The 23,134-nt window shown below is 34.1% G+C and overlaps 1 protein-coding gene across 1 annotated transcript; it reads left to right on the top strand.

Annotated features, from left to right (window-relative positions):
- The first annotated feature begins 19,667 nt into the window (after window positions 1-19,667).
- LOC139842125 (uncharacterized) lies at window positions 19,668-20,492 on the top strand. The gene has a single exon (XM_071832301.1). It carries the CDS (start codon window positions 19,668-19,670, stop codon window positions 20,490-20,492), a length of 825 nt encoding a protein of 274 aa, XP_071688402.1.
- The last annotated feature ends 2,642 nt before the right edge of the window (window positions 20,493-23,134 follow it).

Raw genomic sequence — 23,134 nt, 5'->3', positions numbered from 1 at the left:
ATCTGCTGAAATTAATTTACCATTTGCTAATTCGAGTAAAAATTTACTATCCAAAGGCGTCAATGGACAACTTAATTTAGCACAAAAATCTCTACTCATATAGCTTCTATCTGCACCCGAATCAAATAAAACGTAAGCAGATTTATTGTCAATAAGAAACGTACCCGTAACAAGCTCCGGGTCTTCCTGTGCCTCTACCGCATTAATATTGAAAACTCTTCCACGGCCTTGTCCATTCGTGTTCTCCTGGTTCGGGCAATTTCTAATAATGTGGCCTGGTTTTCCACATTTATAACAAACTACATTGGCATAACTTGCTCCGACACTACTTGCTCCGCCATTACTCGTTCCGACACCATTTGTTCCTTTCGTTCTATTAACCCCTGGTCCGTAGACCTCACACTTTGCCGCGCTATGACCATTTCTTTTACACTTGTTGCAAAATTTGGTGCAGAACCCCGAGTGATTCTTTTCACACCTTTGGCATAGCTGCTTCTGATTGTTGTTGTTGTTGCGGTTATTATTGTTGTTGGGATGATTGTTGTAGTTGCTGTTGTTGTTGTTGTTGTTGTTGTTGGGCCGTTTGTTGTAGTTGCGATTGATGTTGCGATTGTTGGGATAATTGTTGCGATTATTGTTGTAATTGCTGTTGTTGTTGTATTGGTGATTCTTATCACCGTTTTCCTCCCACTTTCTTTTGACTTGCTTCACATTGGCCTCTTCAGCAGTCTGTTCTTTAATTCTTTCTTCAATCTGGTTCACTAGTTTGTGAGCCATTCTACATGCCTGTTGTATGGAGGCGGGCTCGTATGAACTTATATCTTCTTGGATTCTTTCCGGTAATCCTTTCACAAACGCGTCGATCTTCTCTTCCTCATCTTCGAATGCTCCCGGACACAATAGGCACAATTCTGTGAATCGTCTTTCGTACGTGGTAATATCAAATCCTTGGGTTCGTAACCCTCTAAGTTCTGTCTTGAGCTTATTGACCTCGGTTCTGGGACGGTACTTCTCGTTCATCAAGTGCTTGAATGCTGACCACGGTAGTGCGTACGCATCATCTTGTCCCACTTGCTCTAGATAGGTATTCCACCATGTTAACGCAGAACCTGTGAAGGTATGCGTAGCGTACTTCACTTTGTCCTCTTCAGTACACTTACTTATGGCAAACACCGATTCAACCTTCTCGGTCCACCGTTTCAATCCGATCGGTCCTTCGGTTCCATCAAATTCCAAAGGTTTGCAGGCAGTGAATTCTTTGTAGGTGCATCCTACACGATTTCCTGTACTGCTAGATCCAAGGTTATTGTTGGTATGTAGCGCAGCCTGTACTGCGGCTATGTTTGAAGCTAGAAAAGTACGGAATTCCTCTTCATTCATATTCACGGTGTGTCGAGTAGTCGGTGCCATTTCCTTCAAAATAGTTAAATGGAACAAGTTAATCATACAGAATATTAAGAGTAGTTAATAGTATTTCGTAGCATAATATGAACTCATTTATAAAAGCTTTTTCTTCATATTAGCGTTTTATAAGTTTAAATTCGGGTAATACCTACCCGTTAAGTTCATACTTAGTAGCTAATATACAATTCAACTACTACAATTCTATATGAAAAACTGATTGTAATAATATTTCGCGTTCAAACTTTTATACAATATTTTACAAACTTACAATACCGCTTATTTTACATAAAGCATGAAATATAGCACACAATAACTTTGATACAAGATAGTTGTGAAGACAATTCTAGCTAGTACACAAGTCGTTCGGCAAAGGCAATAAAGACACGTAATTCATACGTCCAGAAACAAGTCATGCATTCTGGTTTTACTAGGACTACTTCCCATCCTTGGTCTTGTGCAACATAACCGTTATGGCCGTTGATAAGACAGCGTGTTGTAACGTCATCAAAGGGACGAGGGTTACGTAATGTCCAACAGTCCCGTAATAATCTAAAAACCTCATTTCTTACCCCAATTACCGACTCCGTCACTTGTGGAAACGTTTTGTTTAATAGTTGTAGCCCGATGTTCTTGTTCTCACTTTGGTGAGAAGCGAACATTACTAATCCGTAAGCATAACATGCTTCTTTATGTTGCATGTTAGCCGCTTTTTCTAAATCACGAAGTCCAATATTCGGATATATTGAGTCAAAATAATTTCTTAACCCGTTGCGTAAAATAGCATTTGGGTTCCCCGCAATATATGCGTCAAAGTAAACACATCGTAACTTATGGGTTTCCCAATGTGATATCCCCCATCTTTCAAACGAAAGTCTCTTATAAACCAAGACATTCTTGGAACGTTCTTCGAATGTCTTACAAACTGATCTCGCCTTAAATAGTTGTGCCGAAGAATTCTGGCCGACTCTAGACAATATTTCATCAATCATGTCTCCGGGTAGGTCTCTTAAAATATTGGGTTGTCTATCCATTTTGTGTTTTTAAACTGTAAAATAGACAAGAGTTAGTTTCATAAAAAAAATACTTATTAATACAAGCTATTTTTACATATATCATAAAGCATAAGAACACTATATTACATATATTACACCACACGAATACAACTATCTTATTCCGACTCGCTCGTTTCTTCTTCTTCGGTTTTGGTTCGTTTTGCCAAGTTTCTAGGGATATATGATGTTCCCCTAATACGAGCCGTCGTTGACCACATTGGTTTAGAAAAACCTGGTGGTTTAGAGGTTCCCGGGTCATTGTTACAACTTAAGGACTTCGGGGGTTGACGATACATATAAAGTTCATCGGGGTTGGAATTAGATTTCTCTATTTTTATGCCCTTTCCCTTATTATTTTCTTTTGCCTTTTTAAATTCAGTTGGGGTAATTTCTATAACATCATCGGAATTCTCGTCGGAATCCGATTCATCGGAGAATTGGTAATCCTCCCAATATTTTGCTTCCTTGGCGGAAACACTATTGACCATAATTAACTTTGGTCGGTTGGTTGAGGATTTTCTTTTACTTAACCGTTTTATTATTTCCCCCACCGGTTCTATTTCTTCATCCGGTTCCGATTCTTCTTCCGGTTCCGATTCTTCTTCCGGTTCCGACTCTTCTTCCGGTTCCTCTTCGGGAACTTGTGAATCAGTCCACAAATCATTCCAATTTACATTTGACTCTTCATTATTATTAGGTGAGTCAATGGGACTTGTTCTAGAGGTAGACATCTATCACATAATATCAAACACGTTAAGAGATTAATATATCACATAATATTCATATGTTAAAAATATATAGTTTCCAACAAAAATGTTAAGCAATCATTTTTAAAGAAAACACGGTCGAAGTCCAGACTCACTAATGCATCCTAACAAACTCGATAAGACACACTAATGCAAATTTTCTGGTTCTCTAAGACCAACGCTCTGATACCAACTGAAATGTCCCGTTCTTATTGATTAAAAACGTTCCATATTAATTGATTTCGTTGCGAGGTTTTGACCTCTATATGAGACGTTTTTCAAAGACTGCATTCATTTTTAAAACAAACCATAACCTTTATTTCATAAATAAAGGTTTAAAAAGCTTTACGTAGATTATCAAATAATGATAATCTAAAATATCCTGTTTACACACGACCATTACATAATGGTTTACAATACAAATATGTTACATCGAAATCAGTTTCTTGAATGCAGTTTTTACACAATATCATACAAACATGGACTCCAAATCTTGTCCTTATTTTAGTATGCAACAGCGGAAGCTCTTAATATTCACCTGAGAATAAACATGCTTTAAACGTCAACAAAAAATGTTGGTGAGTTATAGGTTTAACCTATATATATCAAATCGTAACAATAGACCACAAGATTTCATATTTCAATACACATCCCATACATAGAGATAAAAATCATTCATATGGTGAACACCTGGTAACCGACAATAACAAGATGCATATATAAGAATATCCCCATCATTCCGGGACACCCTTCGGATATGATATAAATTTCGAAGTACTAAAGCATCCGGTACTTTGGATGGGGTTTGTTAGGCCCAATAGATCTATCTTTAGGATTCGCGTCAATTAGGGTGTCTGTTCCCTAATTCTTAGATTACCAGACTTAATAAAAAGGGGCATATTCGATTTCGATAATTCAACCATAGAATGTAGTTTCACGTACTTGTGTCTATTTTGTAAATCATTTATAAAACTTGCATGTATTCTCATCCCAAAAATATTAGATTTTAAAAGTGGGACTATAACTCACTTTCACAGAGTTTTACTTCGTCGGGAAGTAAGACTTGGCCACTGGTTGATTCACGAACCTATAACAATATATACATATATATCAAAGTATGTTCAAAAATATATTTACAACACTTTTAATATATTTTGATGTTTTAAGTTTATTAAGTCAGCTGTCCTCGTTAGTAACCTACAACTAGTTGTCCACAGTTAGATGTACAGAAATAAATCGATAAATATTATCTTGAATCAATCCACGACCCAGTGTATACGTATCTCAGTATTGATCACAACTCAAACTATATATATTTTGGAATCAACCTCAACCCTGTATAGCTAACTCCAACATTCACATATAGAGTGTCTATGGTTGTTCCGAAATATATATAGATGTGTCAACATGATAGGTCGAAACATTGTATACGTGTCTATGGTATCTCAAGATTACATAATATACAATACAAGTTGATTAAGTTATGGTTGGAATAGATTTGTTACCAATTTTCACGTAGCTAAAATGAGAAAAATTATCCAATCTTGTTTTACCCATAACTTCTTCATTTTAAATCCGTTTTGAGTGAATCAAATTGCTATGGTTTCATATTGAACTCTATTTTATGAATCTAAACAGAAAAGTATAGGTTTATAGTCGGAAAAATAAGTTACAAGTCGTTTTTGTAAAGGTAGTCATTTCAGTCGAAAGAACGACGTCTAGATGACCATTTTAGAAAACATACTTCCACTTTGAGTTTAACCATAATTTTTGGATATAGTTTCATGTTCATAATAAAAATCATTTTCTCAGAATAACAACTTTTAAATCAAAGTTTATCATAGTTTTTAATTAACTAACCCAAAACAGCCCGCGGTGTTACTACGACGGCGTAAATCCGGTTTTACGGTGTTTTTCGTGTTTCCAGGTTTTAAATCATTAAGTTAGCATATCATATAGATATAGAACATGTGTTTAGTTGATTTTAAAAGTCAAGTTAGAAGGATTAACTTTTGTTTGCGAACAAGTTTAGAATTAACTAAACTATGTTCTAGTGATTACAAGTTTAAACCTTCGAATAAGATAGCTTTATATGTATGAATCGAATGATGTTATGAACATCATTACTACCTTAAGTTCCTTGGGTAAACCTACTGGAAAAGAGAAAAATGGATCTAGCTTCAATGGATCCTTGGATGGCTCGAAGTTCTTGAAGCAGAATCATGACACGAAAACAAGTTCAAGTAAGATCATCACTTGAAATAAGATTGTTATAGTTATAGAAATTGAACCAAAGTTTAAATATGATTATTACCTTGTATTAGAATGATAACCTACTGTAAGAAACAAAGATTTCTTGAGGTTGGATGATCACCTTACAAGATTGGAAGTGAGCTAGCAAACTTGAAAGTATTCTTGATTTTATGAAACTAGAACTTTTGGAATTTATGAAGAACACTTAGAACTTGAAGATAGAACTTGAGAGAGATCAATTAGATGAAGAAAATTGAAGAATGAAAGTGTTTGTAGGTGTTTTTGGTCGTTGGTGTATGGATTAGATATAAAGGATATGTAATTTTGTTTTCATGTAAATAAGTCATGAATGATTACTCATATTTTTGTAATTTTATGAGATATTTCATGCTAGTTGCCAAATGATGGTTTCCACATGTGTTAGGTGACTCACATGGGCTGCTAAGTGCTGATCATTGGAGTGTATATACCAATAGTACATACATCTAAAAGCTGTGTATTGTACGAGTACGAATACGGGTGCATACGAGTAGAATTGTTGATGAAACTGAATGAGGATGTAATTGTAAGCATTTTTGTTAAGTAGAAGTATTTTGATAAGTGTATTGAAGTCTTTCAAAAGTGTATAAATACATATTAAAACACTACATGTATATACATTTTAACTGAGTCGTTAAGTCATCGTTAGTCGTTACATGTAAGTGTTGTTTTGAAACCTTTAGGTTAACGATCTTGTTAAATGTTGTTAACCCAATGTTTATAATATCAAATGAGATTTTAAATTATTATATTATCATGATATTATCATGTATGAATATCTCTTAATATGATATATATACATTAAATGTCTTTACAACGATAATCGTTACATATATGTCTCGTTTAAAAATCATTAAGTTAGTAGTCTTGTTTTTACATATGTAGTTCATTGTTAATATACTTAATGATATGTTTACTTATCATAGTATCATGTTAACTATATATATATCCATATATATGTCATCATATAGTTTTTACAAGTTTTAACGTTCGTGAATCACCGGTCAACTTGGGTGGTCAATTGTCTATATGAAACATATTTCAATTAATCAAGTCTTAACAAGTTTGATTGCTTAACATGTTGGAAACATTTAATCATGTAAATATCAATCTCAATTAATATATATAAACATGGAAAAGTTCGGGTCACTACAGTAACTGTCCAAAAGTAAAACAAGGGGTGAAAAGTACAAGTTTGGAACAAGTTTCAAAGGTTGGTAGAAATACCCCCCGACTATTTTGTCCTGTAGTGAAAACTGACTTCAATGACACGAATTTACACAACCAATCCCTGAAAAAACAAAAACTTAGCCCTGACAGTCCTAAAAATTTACCAAACGGTCCCTAAACTTAACAGGAACTTTTCAACAGCAATCCTTTTCCGTTAAAATGTTGACAAAACTCCTTCTTCCTCGTTAAATAAAGCTAATATTTTTTTCACTTATGAAATCGTACAGTTGCAAGACACGGTTGCTTGTGTCCGTCCGGTTACACTCTTAAACCATACGGATTGATTGTGTATCCGTACGGTTGCGTTCTTGAGTGTCCGGTAGTGGTTCGCGGTGGTGTATGGTGGTGCAACGGTGGAAGTGACCAAAAACTTCGAATTAACACTTGAAAAAATGTAGATCTAATCGGTTTTTGATTCCTAACACAACAACGTTTTTACTTTTTCCCAAAACACTCTAGATTGTGCAAATCGATCGGACCAAAAACTTGACTTTTTCAAACTTAAAATCATGATTTCGGATCGATTACACAACGAAAATTAGATCTGTAAATTTGAGAAGGTTTGTATGATGATAAGGAACGTTTTGCACAAAACAATCTTAACTTTTAACATATGAAAACGATTTTTACGATATAAGGGCAAAAACATGACAAAAACACAAAAATCAAAAATTCTAACGACTCAAACACGAATTCGCTGAGATGAAGATCGATCCTATAACTCAAAGCTCTGATACCACTTGTAGGATCACGTAAACATGATTAAACGATCTTATCTTCAATATCGAGTACGGAATAACTCGATATTGGGTTTTATATCAAAAACAACTAATCAAAACAATGATCTTAACAATATAATTACTTAGGATGATTAAGATCAACCCACAAGAATGCTAGATGACCAGGGATTCAGATACAATGCTTAGACATGTATAGAATACGTAACCCTAACAATGAAACTGAATTGTTCATTAAATACTAATAGTAATTGCAACTGTGCGGTGGCAGAATGCAACCGTGCGGTTGCCTACTGGACCCGTACGGATGCATGCTGCATCCGTGCGGTTGCACTCCAGGTGTGTAAATTAAACATTAACGTATGACAACTCGTATACTATTACACACTGCATGCTATAATGAACTTGGGATATAACATTATGCACCAACATAAACACGACTTGAATACATAATCCCATTGGCATGTTGGGAGCATGGAACGAAGTGGTTTTCGTTAGAGAATTACTAGTGGAATGGTTTTAGTATCAGTAATTGCCTAAATGAAACGATTAAGCATCGAGAGCTTTACTGGGTAGATCATGCAATCAATAAAAAAAGGATTCGCGTTAATAAGTTCATTTTGTTTTTTAGCATCAAAGCTCTCGATCAAAGAACACTCATGAACTGTGATGAAGAACCAACCATTACTTCTTGTGCTCTAAATAATATTAGTGTACCTATTGTATTTATCTCCCATATTAGGATAGCCCATATTAGCTTGTATATTAAGCCCATTTGTATACCCTATTTTTTATTGTATAAATAGCCACATAGAATGAGAAAGATCATTGAAAATTATCTCATAATATGGTATCGCTAGCCTAACGAATCCTTTCCTTCTTTTTCTCCCTAAATCACATTCATTCCCTTTTTCTCATCTTCAACCCTACGGCTTTTACCCTGGCCGTAAAATCAACATATGTTCAGCTTTTCTTCTTCGTTTACTGATTTGATGGCCAAAGATACAGAATTCAATGCCTCCAACAATTTTGGAGTCGCTAATATACGCACCTACGTTCCGCTCAATCTCGTTCTTGAAGAATTAAATTATGATTCATATCGAGAACTCTTTGAAACCCACTGTATGTCATTTGACTTGATCTGGCACCTTGATGGCTCTTCTTTTGTAAGCGGACCGGACGACAAAACTTGGAAGAAAACGGAATCGCTGATTAAGCTTTGGATCTATGGCACTCTTAGCAAGCCTCTTCTACAATCTATTATGAAAAAAAAGTATAATGCGCATCAGTCGTGGGATCACATCGAGCAACTTTTCAGAAATAACAAGGAAAGTCGTGCAATGGAGTTAGAAAACGAGCTTAGAACCATCGTTCTCTATGACAACACTATAACCAAGTATTGCTGTAAGATTCAAACGATCTCAGATTTACTTGAAAACATTGATTCTGGTGTATCCGATAAGAACCTGGTTACAAATATGGTTAATGGGTTGCCCGAAAAATTTGACAACACTGCCGAAATCACAACTTACAATGTCTCGATCCCAACTTCCTTCCTTGAAGCTAGATCAATGCTTCTACTTGCGGAGACACGTATACAAAATTGCATTAACATCCCCACTACCGCTCATGATGTTCACTCATCAAGCAACTCCATTCTCTACACAAATGCATCTTCTTCAGGTTCTCATAATCGAAACCGTGGTAATAATCGTATTTTAAATTATACCTGGCAAACGGGTCGAGATGGGTTGGGTTGGGTCAAAGATCAAATGGGCTTGGGTAAAAATGTGTCATTGGTCGAAATGGGTCAGAATTAAAATGGGTCGGACGGGTTGGGTCGAGACCCGGGTCTGGTTAGGTCGGGCTAGTAATATTATTCTTGTTTGTATTCTTTTGATGTATCTCTTCCAAACACACGCCCCGAAAACGTGCGTCGAAAAATTGCGCGCAGAAAATATTGATCAAAAACGCGCGTAAATAATGAACGACGAAAACGCGCCCCAAAAACACAAGCCGAAAACGTGCGAAGAAATCTGCGTGTCGAAAACGCACCCCGAAAGCACCAGCCCAAAATGCCCGCTTAAAAGTGCGGGCCGAAAACGCGCCCCGAAAACGAGCGTCGAACACGCGTGTCGAAAACGCGCACCAAAAACACGCGTCGAAAACACGAGCCGAAAAGTGTAGGCTGAAAAGCGCCGGCAGGAAATGCGCACTGAAAACACGCGCTGTAACGGGCACCGGAAACGCGCGCCGAAAACGCTCCCCAAAAACGCGCCCCAAAAAATGCTGGTAAAAAACATGCGCAGATAACCTGCGCCGAAAAGGCTCCCCGAAAAACGCGATCCGAAAACGGGCGCCGAAAACGCCCGCCGAAAAAGCACGCCGAAAACAAGGACCAAAAACGCGCGTCAAAAACGCGAGTCGAAAAGCGCAGACCGAAAAGCGTCGGCAGGAAATGTGCGCTTACCAATACTACCAAAACGTAGCTAGAGACATAGTGAACAACTTTAATACTTGGACTTGGGCAAGATTTGGTCTCCTTCTTCCGAAAAGTAAGCTTTCTCTCTCTAAAATCGTATCTCTCTCTCTCTAGAATGAAAGTGTGTAGGTAAAAGAGTAAGAAATGTGATAAGGATAAGCCTTGGATCAGATCTTATGGTCTCAATCCGTTCACATTGTGAAAAGACCATTACACCTTCAAAAGTTGCATTAAAAGTCGACTTTAATATCAGATCTGTGCACTTGTCGCGAACCACGACACTCCATCGCTACCCGCGATGACACAAAACGCGATAAGATTAGCTTAAACGCGATAGTTTGGACAGGAGGGGGTGTTTTGAAGTGGTCGCATTCCAGACGCTTTTGTCACGTATCGCGACTGTCCAAAACGCGATAACTCAACTCCAAACGCGACATATTAACAGTTTTCACCCCAAACTCACATCTTAAACCATTGTAAGTCATTGATAATGCTAAAAACGAATATATATTTCATATCATTATCCCTCAAGAAAAACAAGCTTTTAGTTGCAATTGTTCTATTTACAAGTGATAATCGTTTAAATAATAAAAGGTGAAGACAAAAGACAGGTTCGATGAATTGAAGACGCAAATGACCAAAAAGCTAAAAAGTATAAAGTACAATCCAAGTGGTTCAAATTATTGATGAGAAACGTCTAAAAATTACAAGAGTACAAGCCGTGAAACACAAAATACAAGATATTAAATTGTACGAAAAGGCGTTCGAAAATTCGGAACCGAGACATGAACCAACTTTCAGCGTGCGACGCAATGGACCAAAAATTACAAGTCAACTATGCAACAGAATATATAATAATATATAATTAATTATATATATTATTATATATTATAATTATACGCAGCCCACGTTTTGGATTTAATCTATGAGCTGGATTCCAGACCTCTGCACTCGCGGAGCTTTGATGAAGAAAACCTCCGCACTCGTGGAGCTCAATAGTGAAACGTGGGCCAATAAAAGGCCGCGCATTCTGATCGATTCATTACCTCTTTTCTTTCTTTTCTATATACGTAAAATTAATTCTCCCTCAACATTGATATAACTGAACTGAGACTGTAATCTACGAGAGAGCATTTCGATTCAAGCATCATAATAACAGGGTCTCACTTCTTTGGTAGTCCATCTTTAAAACCTTTCATAATGTCTCGATTTGATAACTAAATCCCAAAATTCTTTAACTCAGCCAACAAATGTCGATATCTTGCGACTGCATCTTCAATACTCTCATTAGGTAACACATCAAACTATTTCTATTCCTTCTTAAGAATCTTCCCCTTAATTTCATCCATCATAACAGTGAATAAAACCTTTTGAATGCTCAAACTCTGACAAAAAGCGCGAAATACCGATAAAAACAATCAAAAATTGATTATCGGAGTCAATTGGACGAACGTATCAAGTTTACCTGTGAAAACCTGACAAAATCTGAATATCTGAAAAATTCGAGAAATTTCGAAAAAAGTCAAATTTTGACTTTTTGGTCAACGAGTTCACTTTCTGGTCAAAATCGGACTTTAAGTTTGGATTCAGCGCGAAAAACTGATTAAAAAAGTGAAAGTCAAACAGTCAAATATGGTCAACCCTTGTCAAGAATTCAGTAAACTTTGAAGTTTAGGATCACAAAAGTCAAACAACTTAAACTTTGGGTAGTAACTGTTCAAAAGTAAAACAGGGGGTGAAAAGTACAAGTTTGGAACAAGTTTCAAAGGTTGGTAGAAATACCCCCCGACTATTTTGTCCTGTAGTGAAAACTGACTTCAATTACACGAATTTACACAACCAATCCCAGAAAAAACAGCAACTTAGCCCTGACAGTCCTAAAACTTTACCAAACGGTCCCTAAACTTAACAGGAACTTTTCAATAGCAGTCCTTTTCCGTTAAAATGTTGACAAAACTCCTTCTTCCTCGTTAAATAAAGCTAATATTTTTTTCACTTATGAAATCGTATAGTTGCAAGACACGGTTACTTGTGTCCGTCCGGTTACACTCTTAAACCATATGGATTGATTGTGTATCCGTACGGTTGCGTTCTTGAGTGTCCGGTAGTGGTTCGCGGTGGTGTATGGTGGTGCAACGGTGGAAGTGACTAAAAACTTCGAATTAACACTTGAAAAAATGTAGATCTGATCGGTTTTTGATTCCTAACATGTAGTGACCCATCCTAATCCATCCGGACGAAGTCCATTTCGATTACAAATGATTCACAATAGTTTATTACATCGCGAGGCACTTGACCTCTATATGATACATTTTACAAACATTGCATTCATTTTTAAAAGACAAACTTTCATTACATCAGCAGTTGACGGCTTGCATATCATTTTATAATATATCAAACTATAATTGATTTAATAATAATCTTGATGAACTCAACGACTCGAATGCAAAGTCTTTTGAAATATGTCATGAATGACTCCAAGTAATATCTCTAAAATGAGCAAATTCACAGCAGAAGATTTCTTTCATACCTGAGAATAAACATGCTTTCAAGTGTCAACCAAAAGGTTGGTGAGTTCATAGGTTTATCATAAAACAATAAAATTCATCATTTTGATAGACCACAATATTTAAATCCTGCATGATACAAATGGGCCCGAATCCTACACCTACCTGTAATGTACATGCGATATCTTTTAAATACAGTACACCTTTCTCGTGTACGAAATCATTTTTCATAAATCTTAGTAACCGTACACATATCTTGTGCACAAAAATAACATACACATAACCTGTGTATAAAATCATTCTCTCGATATATAACATTCACATCAACTGGTGGCAATTATTATGTCCACATAATTCAATGGTGGCAATTATCATGTCCACATAATTCAATGGTGGCAATTATCATGTCCACATAATTCAATAATAATCCGCAGAACTTCTGTCTGCATAATAATTCATTCGAGGAATGTTTTGTTTGTGTCTATCTCGTCAAACAATTATAAAAGCATTTCATGTATTAACTTTTCAAAAATATATTTCAAAAGCATTTAATAAAGCAGTTATATAAACAGTGCATGTATTCTCAGTCCCAAAATATAAAGAGTAAAAGGGAGCAAATGAATTCACGCATATAAATATTGTAAAATAGTTAATAAAGCATTTGCATGTATTCTCAGCCCAAAAATGTAAAGAGTAAAAGGGAGCAAATGAACTCGCCTAATGTATTTTGTAGTAAAAATACATATAACGACATTAAACAAGTGTAGGGTTGGCCTCGGATTCACGAACCTATATCATTTGTATATTTATTAATATACATAATGGTAATCGAACAAATATGTTTATAAGTTTATTAGTTATATCCTTTTATATTAAATATATATCTGTTTCATATATTCTTTTTGTACATAAAAAGATATTTAATTTTTTTTTGTTATGTGATGTGTATTAAATATATTTATATAAATATCATTTATTTATTAAAGTAGTATTTTAAGATAATCTTTTAAGTGATGACAATAATAATAATGATAGTACTAATAATAATGATAATAGTATTACTAATTCTATAAATGATAATATTGATGATAATTTTTATAATAAGTTTCATAATAACGATAATAATAGTAGTTTTTAATAGAGTGAATAATTTAATAGCATTGGTAATGAAAATAATGATTTTGATAATAATGACACTTTTGTTTAGTAATAATAATAAATATACTATTAGTTACGAAAATGATACTAATACTAATATTAATGAAAATAACGATAACGTCAGTAATGATTCTTATTACAATTACTTTTGTTGATAATAACCATAATAATACTATCAATTTATAAAACGATACTAATAATAGTATTTATATTGGTAATTTGTATTAGGTTCATAATAATGATAATAATAATAATAATAATAATAATAATAATAATAATAATAATAATAATAATAATAATAATAATAATAATAATAATAATAATAATAATAATAATAATAATAATAATAATAATAATAATGATGATGATGATGATCATAACTTATAATAATAATAATAATAATAATAATAATAATAATAATAATAATAATAATAATAATAATAATAATAAAACCTATGTAATAATTAGTAATAATATTAGTAATTTATAATTTTTGACAATACAATTAATATTATCAATAAAAATAACAATCATAATAATAATAATAATAATAATAATAATAATAATAATAATAATAATAATAATAATAATAACAACAATAACAATAATAATTATAATACTAATAATAATAATAGTAGTAATAATAATAATTTTGGTAATGATATATACCTTCCAAAGCTTATATAAAAAGAAATGCCCCGAACCAGGCTCGAACCCCCGATCTCTCGTTAACCGTCCCAACACCCAAACCAGTCCCTCTACCTTGCTTATCTGATTAATACCACAACTTATTTATATTTAATTCGTATTATTTCAGTCTCCTGCTTTTCCTCCTTCTTCGCCATTTAAATCGATCAAAGGTAATTGCCGGAATCAGTAAATCATTGAATTGGTTTGAGAACTTTTAATTGAAACTTAAACGACCTATGTTTTGGATTCATTTGTTCAACAGACAACTAAAAAAAAAATATGGAAACCTGCTGTTGTAGCATCGCGAAGAATAAACCCAACCCAAAACTTGATTTCGATTTCACGTCTGTTTCACATTATAATTACAACATAAAAAGTGTTGTAAATCATGATTAAAAACTTTTTGAATCGTTAATTCCAACCTAAATAACTCGAAAAACTTTAATTTGATCTTAGAATGCTCAGTTGACTTTTTATTCAAAACGTTTGACTCGAAAATTCGCAATGAATAACAGGAATTAGAAGTTGCTACTTTACAGATTGTTTGAACAAATGATTCCTAACAAGACCTCATTTATACATTTTGAAATTAAAATCGACTTTGAGCTTTGAATAAAAAGATTATGAAGAACAGAGATATACGATGCCTTTTTTCTTAAATTTTTTGTTTAATTCTTCGATTAGTTGCCATTAACTGGTATTGTGTGATTGGTAATGAAAAGGAAAATTGAATGAAGTGTTTTTACTACAAAATGTATCGATTGATTTATTTATTAAAGATTTTACAGTGAAAATTACTCAGGAAATATATAATAAGAAAAGAAAATAAAAAGGGGAAAAGGATTGAAAACAGAATTTTGTTTCTTGTGAGGATTCAATTTCAACTTGCAATCAATTTAGAGACAATTACAAATCCTCTACAGGCTGATGGTCACAGGTCACGGGTTGTACAACTTTCCATTTTTTTATATATATAATTTATATATATTTAATATTAATAATTAATAAATATTTAATAATAATTATTATTATTATATTAATAATGATTATAGATAATAGTAATACTAATAATCATAAAATGATAATAACCATATTATTAATGGTAATAATAATAGATCGTATTATTTTCTAATAAATATAGCTATAATAATACTAATAATAATAATAATAATAATAATAATAATAATAATAATAATAATAATAATAATAATAATAATAATAATAATAATAATAATAATGATAAAGAATATAAATATAACAAAATAATCATAATAACTTAAAATTAAAATTTTACTACAAATTAAAATGATATAACAATTTAAATGTTTCACTTCTGTATATTATATTAGATAAGAATATGCTAATATTAATAATAATAATGAAAGTAAATAATATAACATTTATATCTTAGATATATTAATATTACAGTTTAGTAATCATGTTAATACTAATACTATATCAATCTATATATATATATATATATATATATATATATATATATATATATATATATATATATCATGTTCGTATCTTTAGATTAGTAATAACACAAATGTTAGTATTATAAAATTATATTTATACTTGTGTTATATATATATATATATATATATATATATATATATATATATATATATATATATATATATATATATATATATATGTGTGTGTGTGTGTGTGTGTGTGTGTGTGTGTGTGTCATTACTTATGTAATGTTTACCAATTGTTAATTGAATATTTATACTCTATACATATATATTACAATCTATACATATAATAATTATACTTAGATATCATAACTATTTATATATAGATTCATTTTAAATTTCAACATAATTATTTTATATTTTATTTTACATATTTAATTTTCAATGTTTAATTTATATTTTTATTATTTTCAATTATTATTATATATACTTACATTTATATTTACATATTTATTTACACACATTGTTCGTGAATCGTCGAGAGCAGTCGAAGGTCAATTGAATATATGAAATAGTTCAAAGTTTTCGAGACTCGACATTATAGAATTTGCTTACCGTGTCGAATTCATATAAAGATTAAGTTTAAATTTGGTTGGAAATTTCCCGGTCATCACAGTACCTACCCGTTAAAGAAATTTTGTCCCCGAAATTTGATAGAGATCGTCGTGGATAACAATAAGAATGTTTTCATGACAATTATGAGTTGATAAATAGAGTTTTATCATCATTGAGTAATATGGATAAAACCATTTGATTTTGTGAAAAGTACGAGTGAAGTTATCACCAAAGAGTGAAATGAGTAGGTATAGATTCGTCATATCTTTTGACGTAGATATGATTGATTTCCAAGTTCAAGAGATTTGGAGGAAATTTTTGTAATAAGATTTGATTCTTTGGTAATCAAGGGAATTAAGATCCGCCTTAAATGCGATCATCTATTTTGATTGCTCTGTCGGATATTTTACTATAAATCCACCCCCGTCATTTCCTTACAACTCACACCTTCTATTCTTTCTCCCTCAACTCATACTTTAAAGTATTCTTCAATATGCTCTATCCCGTTTTGATCCTTGATATACTTCTAACCTTTATATCTGTCATTCTTCTCTTTCATCTACCACCAGAAGAATCTATTTACTTTTGCTATACTCTTGGTTTTATAGTGTTTTTAGTTCTCTCGTGTCTTTATATTGCTATATGCATCGATATATATGGTTTATAATTTCTGGGTTGTTGTTGGGTTTTATATCCTCCTTTATATTTCGAAGTCCCTACTTCTGTCTTCTATAATCATTGTCATCCACAGTTAATGCTCCCTTCTATTTGCTGCGATTTATACTCCCATTTCTATTTCGGAGCTTTATTCTTTCGTTTCCTCTTCTTGCGATTAAACACCGTATGTAATGGTCCAGAATTCGTAAATATGAATTTCAGAATGAACATAGTTAATGTCCTAAGAGAGAGATTGTTATAGCACGATCTTGGTTGATTAAATTACCAGAATTCAAGGAAAAAGAGAGAACTATCAAGAAGATATATTCTTGATATGTTTGGAGATTAGATAGAATGTAAGAGTCGTGTAACATGGCACATGATGACGTTATGATCTGTGAATCATCACGTTTCACTTAGAACTCAGCATGACTTACTGTAATATAATCACGTTGATCAAGTGTCATTATATTATACTAACTCATGCATCAGTTCTCAACATTACTTCAATAACATTCATATTTTAAGCTCGAAAGTTTACAGAATATAGAAACTAACAGTTTCTATATGATGTAACACTGATAGCACGAATAGATTAATGATTTCAGATAAAATTAGTTATGAAAATATATTCAAAAATATCGAGGATATTTATAATGAAAGATACGATAATATCTCAGAATATCTAAGATCAGAGGATGATATAAATTATTGTCCGCAAGGGTTTAGAGTAAGGTGCAAGATATTCACTAAAGACTTTAGCAGGCATTGAATCATTTGGATTCTTTGAAGTCAAACTTATTCTTTGTGACTTGTCCATGGCTTCCTTCATAGTTTCGCATAATCCACTTTTCGGTACTAAATTTTCTATTGAATGTTTCCAATACTCCATTTTTTATCATCAAACTTTCGACGGTTAAGGCCGTGTACAGTTTTTGCCGATGTATTCAGCTTTTTCAGAATTTCAGAATGGAAGATCATAATTCTAAGAGATAAATGTTATATGTATACATATAACTGTTGATGTAGACATGCTGCGAGATTTCAAAATACTGATTGCTAATTCCCGGCAATTGGTATGACAGTTATCGTTGCAAGATGCGGATGAGTATATGATAGGTTTTAATGAACATATATAATGGTTCTTTAGAGAGACTTAAGCCAATGAGTAATGAAGTTACTGGTAAGTTTACTGCTAATGTGGTGGAATATAAACGGTTCTCCGGTAATGATTTCGAAAGGCAATCTTATATGTCAAGGTTATAATAAGGCTAATCCGAATGAAAGTCGGAGTTGACTTGTTGGAGCTGTGACAAAATTTGCTAATTTGGAAAGGAATTTGCAAAGTTATTTTCGGTAATAACAATGCCAGAGGAACTAGCACAGATACGTGTTAAACGTTTACTCAGGTTCCGAGTGTTTTCAAGTGCATAACTATATGCATCAATCTTTTCTTCCGTAGATGAAGTGCGGTTGGTTCATCTTCTCGATTGAGGTGTTTTCAAGAATCATAAAAGGTTTGAACGCAGATTGTATTTGTCAAGATACAAATGAGGTTTAAGATGAAGTCAAGTGGCAAACTTGAAGAAATGTTTAGTTTCATATGTTATAATCAATATTGTAATTCATTTTAATTGACTTTGACCATATTTGACTCTTTGACAACTCAAAGCTCTGATACCACTTGTAGGATCACGTAAACATGATTAAATGATCTTATCTTCAATATCGAGTACGGAATAACTCGATATTGGGTTTTATATCAAAAACAACTAATCGAAACAATGATCTTAACAATATAATTACTTAGGATGATTAAGATCAACCCACAAGAGTGCTAGATGACCAGGGATTCGGATACAATGCTTAGACAGGTTTAGAATACGTAACCCTAACAATGAAACCGAATTGTTCATTAAATATTAATAGTAAGTGCAACCGTGCGGTGGCAGGATGCAACCGTGCGGTTGCCTACAGGACCCGTACGGATGCATACTGCATCTGTGCGGTTGCACTCCAGGTGTGTAAATTAAACATTAACGTATGACAACTCGTATACTATTACACACCGCATGCTATAATGAACTTGGGGACTAACATTATGCACCAACATAAACACAACTTGAATACATAATCCCATTGGCATGTTCGGAGCATGGAACGAAGTGGTTTTCGTTAGAGAATTACTAGTGGAATGGTTTTAGTATCAGTAATTGCCTAAGTGAAATGATTAAGCATCGAGAGCTTTACTGGGTAGATCATGCAATCAATAAAAAAAGGATTCGCGTTAATAAGTTCATTTAGTTTTTTAGCATCAAAGCTCTCGATCAAAGAACACTCATGAACTGTGATGAAGAACCAACCATTACTTCTTGTGCTCTAAATAATATTAGTGTACCTATTGTATTTATCTCCCATATTAGGATAGCCCATATTAGCTTGTATATTAAGCCCATTTGTATACCCTATTTCTTATTGTATAAATAGCCACATAGCATGAGAATGATCATTGAAAATTATCTCATAATATGGTATCGCTAGCCTAACAAATCCTTTCCTTCTTTTTCTCCCTAAATCACATTCATTCCCTTTTCCTCATCTTCAACCCTACGGCTTTTACCCTGGCCGTAAAATCAACATATGTTCAGCTTTTCTTCTTCGTTTACTGATTCGATGGCTAAAGATACAGAATTCAATGCCTCCAAAAATTTTGGAGTCGCTAATATACGCACCTACGTTCCTCTCAATCTCGTTCTTGAAGAATTAAATTATGATTCATGGCGAGAACTCTTTGAAACCCACTGTATGTCATTTGACTTGATCTGGCACCTTAATGGCTCTTCTGTTGCAAGCGGACCGGATGACAAAACTTGGAAGAAAACAGAATCGCTGATTAAGCTTTGGATCTATGGCACTCTTAGCAAGCCTCTTCTACAAACTATTATGAAAAGAAAGTATTATGCGCATCAGTCGTGGGATCACATCGAGCAACTTTTCAGAAATAACAAGGAAAGTCGTGCAATGGAGTTAGAAAACGAGCTTAGAACCATCGTTCTCTGTGACAACACTATGACCAAGTATTGCTGTAAGATTCAAATGATCTCAGATTTACTTGAAAACATTGATTCTGGTGTATCCGATAAGAACCTGGTTACATATATGGTTAATGGGTTGCCCGAAAAATTCGACAACACTGCCGAAATCACAACTTACAAAGTCTCGATCCCAACCTTCCTTGAAGCTCGATCAATGCTTCTACTTGCGGAGACACGTATACAAAATTGCATTAACATCCCCACTACCGCTCACGATGTTCACTCATCAAGCAACTCCATTCTCTACAAAAATGCATCTTCTTCAGGTTCTCATAATCGAAATCGTGGTAATAATCGTATTTTAAATTATACCTGGCAAACGGGTCGAGATGGGTCGGGTTGGGTCAAAGATCAAATGGGCTTGGGTCAAAATGTGTCATTGGTCGAAATGGGTCAGAATTAAAATGGGTCGGACGGGTTGGGTCGAGACCCGGGTCTGGTTGGGTCGGGCTAGTAAAATTATTCTTGTTTGTATTCTTTTGATGTATCTCTTCCGAACACACGCCCCGAAAACGTGCGTCGAAAAATTGCGCGCAGAAAATATTGATCAAAAACGCGCGTAAATAATGAACAACGAAAACGCGCCCCAAAAACACGAGCCGAAAACGTGCGAAGAAATCTGCGTGTCGAAAACGCACCCCGAAAGCACCAGCCGAAAAATGCCCGCTTAAAAGTGCGGGCCGGAAACGCTCTCTGAAAAAGAGCGTCAAACACGCACGTCGAAAACGCGCACCAAAAACACACGTCGAAAACACGAGCCGAAAAGTGTAGGCTGAAAAGCGCCGGCAGGAAATGCGCACCGAAAACGCGCGCTGTAACGCGCACCGGAAACGCGCCCCAAAAATGCGCCCCGAAAACGCGCCCCAAAAAACGCTGGTAAAAAACATGCGCAGATAACCCGCGCCGAAAAGGCTCCCCGAAAAACGCGATCCAAAAACGGGCGCCGAAAACGCCCGCCGAAAAAGCACGCCAAAAACAAGGACCGAAAACGCGCGTCAAAAATGCGAGTCGAAAAGCGCAGACCGAAAAGCGCCGGCAGGAAATGTGCGCTTACCAATACAACCAAAACGTAGCTAGAGACATAGTGAACAACTTTAATACTTGGACTTGGGCAAGATTTGGTCTCCTTCTTCTCAAAAGTAAGCTTTCTCTCTCTAAAATTGTATCTCTCTCTAGAATGAAAGTGTGTAGGTAAAAGAGTAAGAAATGTGATAAGGATAAGCCTTGGATCAGATCTTATGGTCTCAAACCGTTCACAATGTGAAAAGACCATTACACCTTCAAAAGTTGCATTAAAAGTCGACTTTAATATCATATCTGTGCACTTGTCGCGAACCGCGACACTCCATCGCGACCCGCGATGACACAAAATGCGATAAGATTAGCTTAAACGCGATAGTTTGGACAGGAGGGGGTGTTTTGAAGTGGTCGCATTCCAGACGCTTTTGTCGCGTATCGCGACTGTCCAAAACGCGATAACTCAACGCCAAACGCGACATATTAACAGTTTTCACCCCAAACTCACATCTTAAACCATTCTAAGTCATTGATAATGCTAAAAACGAACATATATTTCATAGCATTATCCCTCAAGATAGACAAGCTTTTAGTTGCAATTGTTCTATTTACAAGTGATAATCGTTTAAATAATAAATGGTGAAGACAAAAGACAGATTCGACGAATTGAAGACGCAAATGACCAAAAAGCTAAAAAGTACAAAGTACAATCCAAGTGGTTCAAATTATTGATGAGAAACGTCTAAAAATTACAAGAGTACAAGCTGTGAAACACAAAGTACAAGATATTAAATTGTACGAAAAGGCGTTCGAAAATTCGAAACCGAGACATGAACCAACTTTCAGCGTGCGACGCAATGGACCAAAAATTACAAGTCAACTATGCACAAGAATATAATATAATATATAATTAATTATATATATTATTATATATTATAATTATACGCAGCCCACGTTTTGGATTTAATCTATGAGCTGGATTCTAGACCTCCGCACTCGCGGAGTTTTGATGAAGAAAACCTCCGCACTCGCGGAGCTCAACAGTGAAACGTGGGCCTATAAAAGGCCGCGCATTCTGATCGATTCATTACCCCTTTTCTTTCTTTTCTATATACATAAAATTAATTCTCCCTCAACATTGATATAACTGGACTGAGACTGTAATCTACGAGAGAGTATTTCGATTCAAGTATCATAATAACAGGGTCCCACTTCTTTGGTAGTCCATCTTTAAAACCTTTCATAATGTCTCGATTTGATAACTAAATCCCAAAATTCTTTAACTCAGCCAACAAATGTCGATATCTTGCCACTGCATCTTCAATACTCTCATTAGGTAACACATCAAACTGTTTCTATTCCTTCTTAAGAATCTTCCCCTTAATTTCATCCATCATAACAGTGAATAAAACCTTTTGAATGCTCAAACTCTAACAAAAAGCGCGAAATACCGATAAAAACAATCAAAAATTGATTATCGGAGTCAATTGGACGAACTATCGAGTTTTCCTGTGAAAACCTGACAAAATCTGAATATCTGAAAAATTCGCGAAATTCCGAAAAAAGTCAAAGTTTGACTTTTTGGTCAACGAGTTCACTTTCTGGTCAAAATCGGACTTTAAGTTTGGATTCAGCGCGAAAAACTGATTAAAAAAGTGAAATCTGAAAAATTCGCGAAAAACTGAAAAATGACTTTTTGGTCAAAAGTTGACTTTTTGCTCAAAGGTAGACTATATGGTCAAAGTCAAAGTCAAACAGTCAAATATGGTCAACCCTTGTCAAGAATTCAATCAACTTTGAAGTTTAGGATCACAAAAGTCAAACAACTTAAACTTTGGGTAGTAACTGTCCAAAAGTGAAACAGGGGGTGAAAAGTACAAGTTTGGAACAAGTTTCAAAGGTTGGTAGAAATACCCCCCGACTATTTTGTCCTGTAGTGAAAACTGACTTCAATTACACGAATTTACACAACCAATCCCTGAAAAAACAGCAACTTAGCCCTGACAGTCCTAAAACTTTACCAAACGG

The sequence above is a fragment of the Rutidosis leptorrhynchoides genome, chromosome 4, assembly GCF_046630445.1.
Source record: "Rutidosis leptorrhynchoides isolate AG116_Rl617_1_P2 chromosome 4, CSIRO_AGI_Rlap_v1, whole genome shotgun sequence".
NCBI classification, from domain to species: domain Eukaryota; kingdom Viridiplantae; phylum Streptophyta; class Magnoliopsida; order Asterales; family Asteraceae; genus Rutidosis; species Rutidosis leptorrhynchoides.
This window is presented reverse-complemented; position numbering and strand designations above follow the sequence as displayed.

Excerpts from the sequence above, each read along its gene's own strand:
- LOC139842125 (XM_071832301.1), top strand. The coding sequence starts at position 19,668 with ATGGCTAAAGATACAGAATTCAATGCCTCCAAAAATTTTGGAGTCGCT.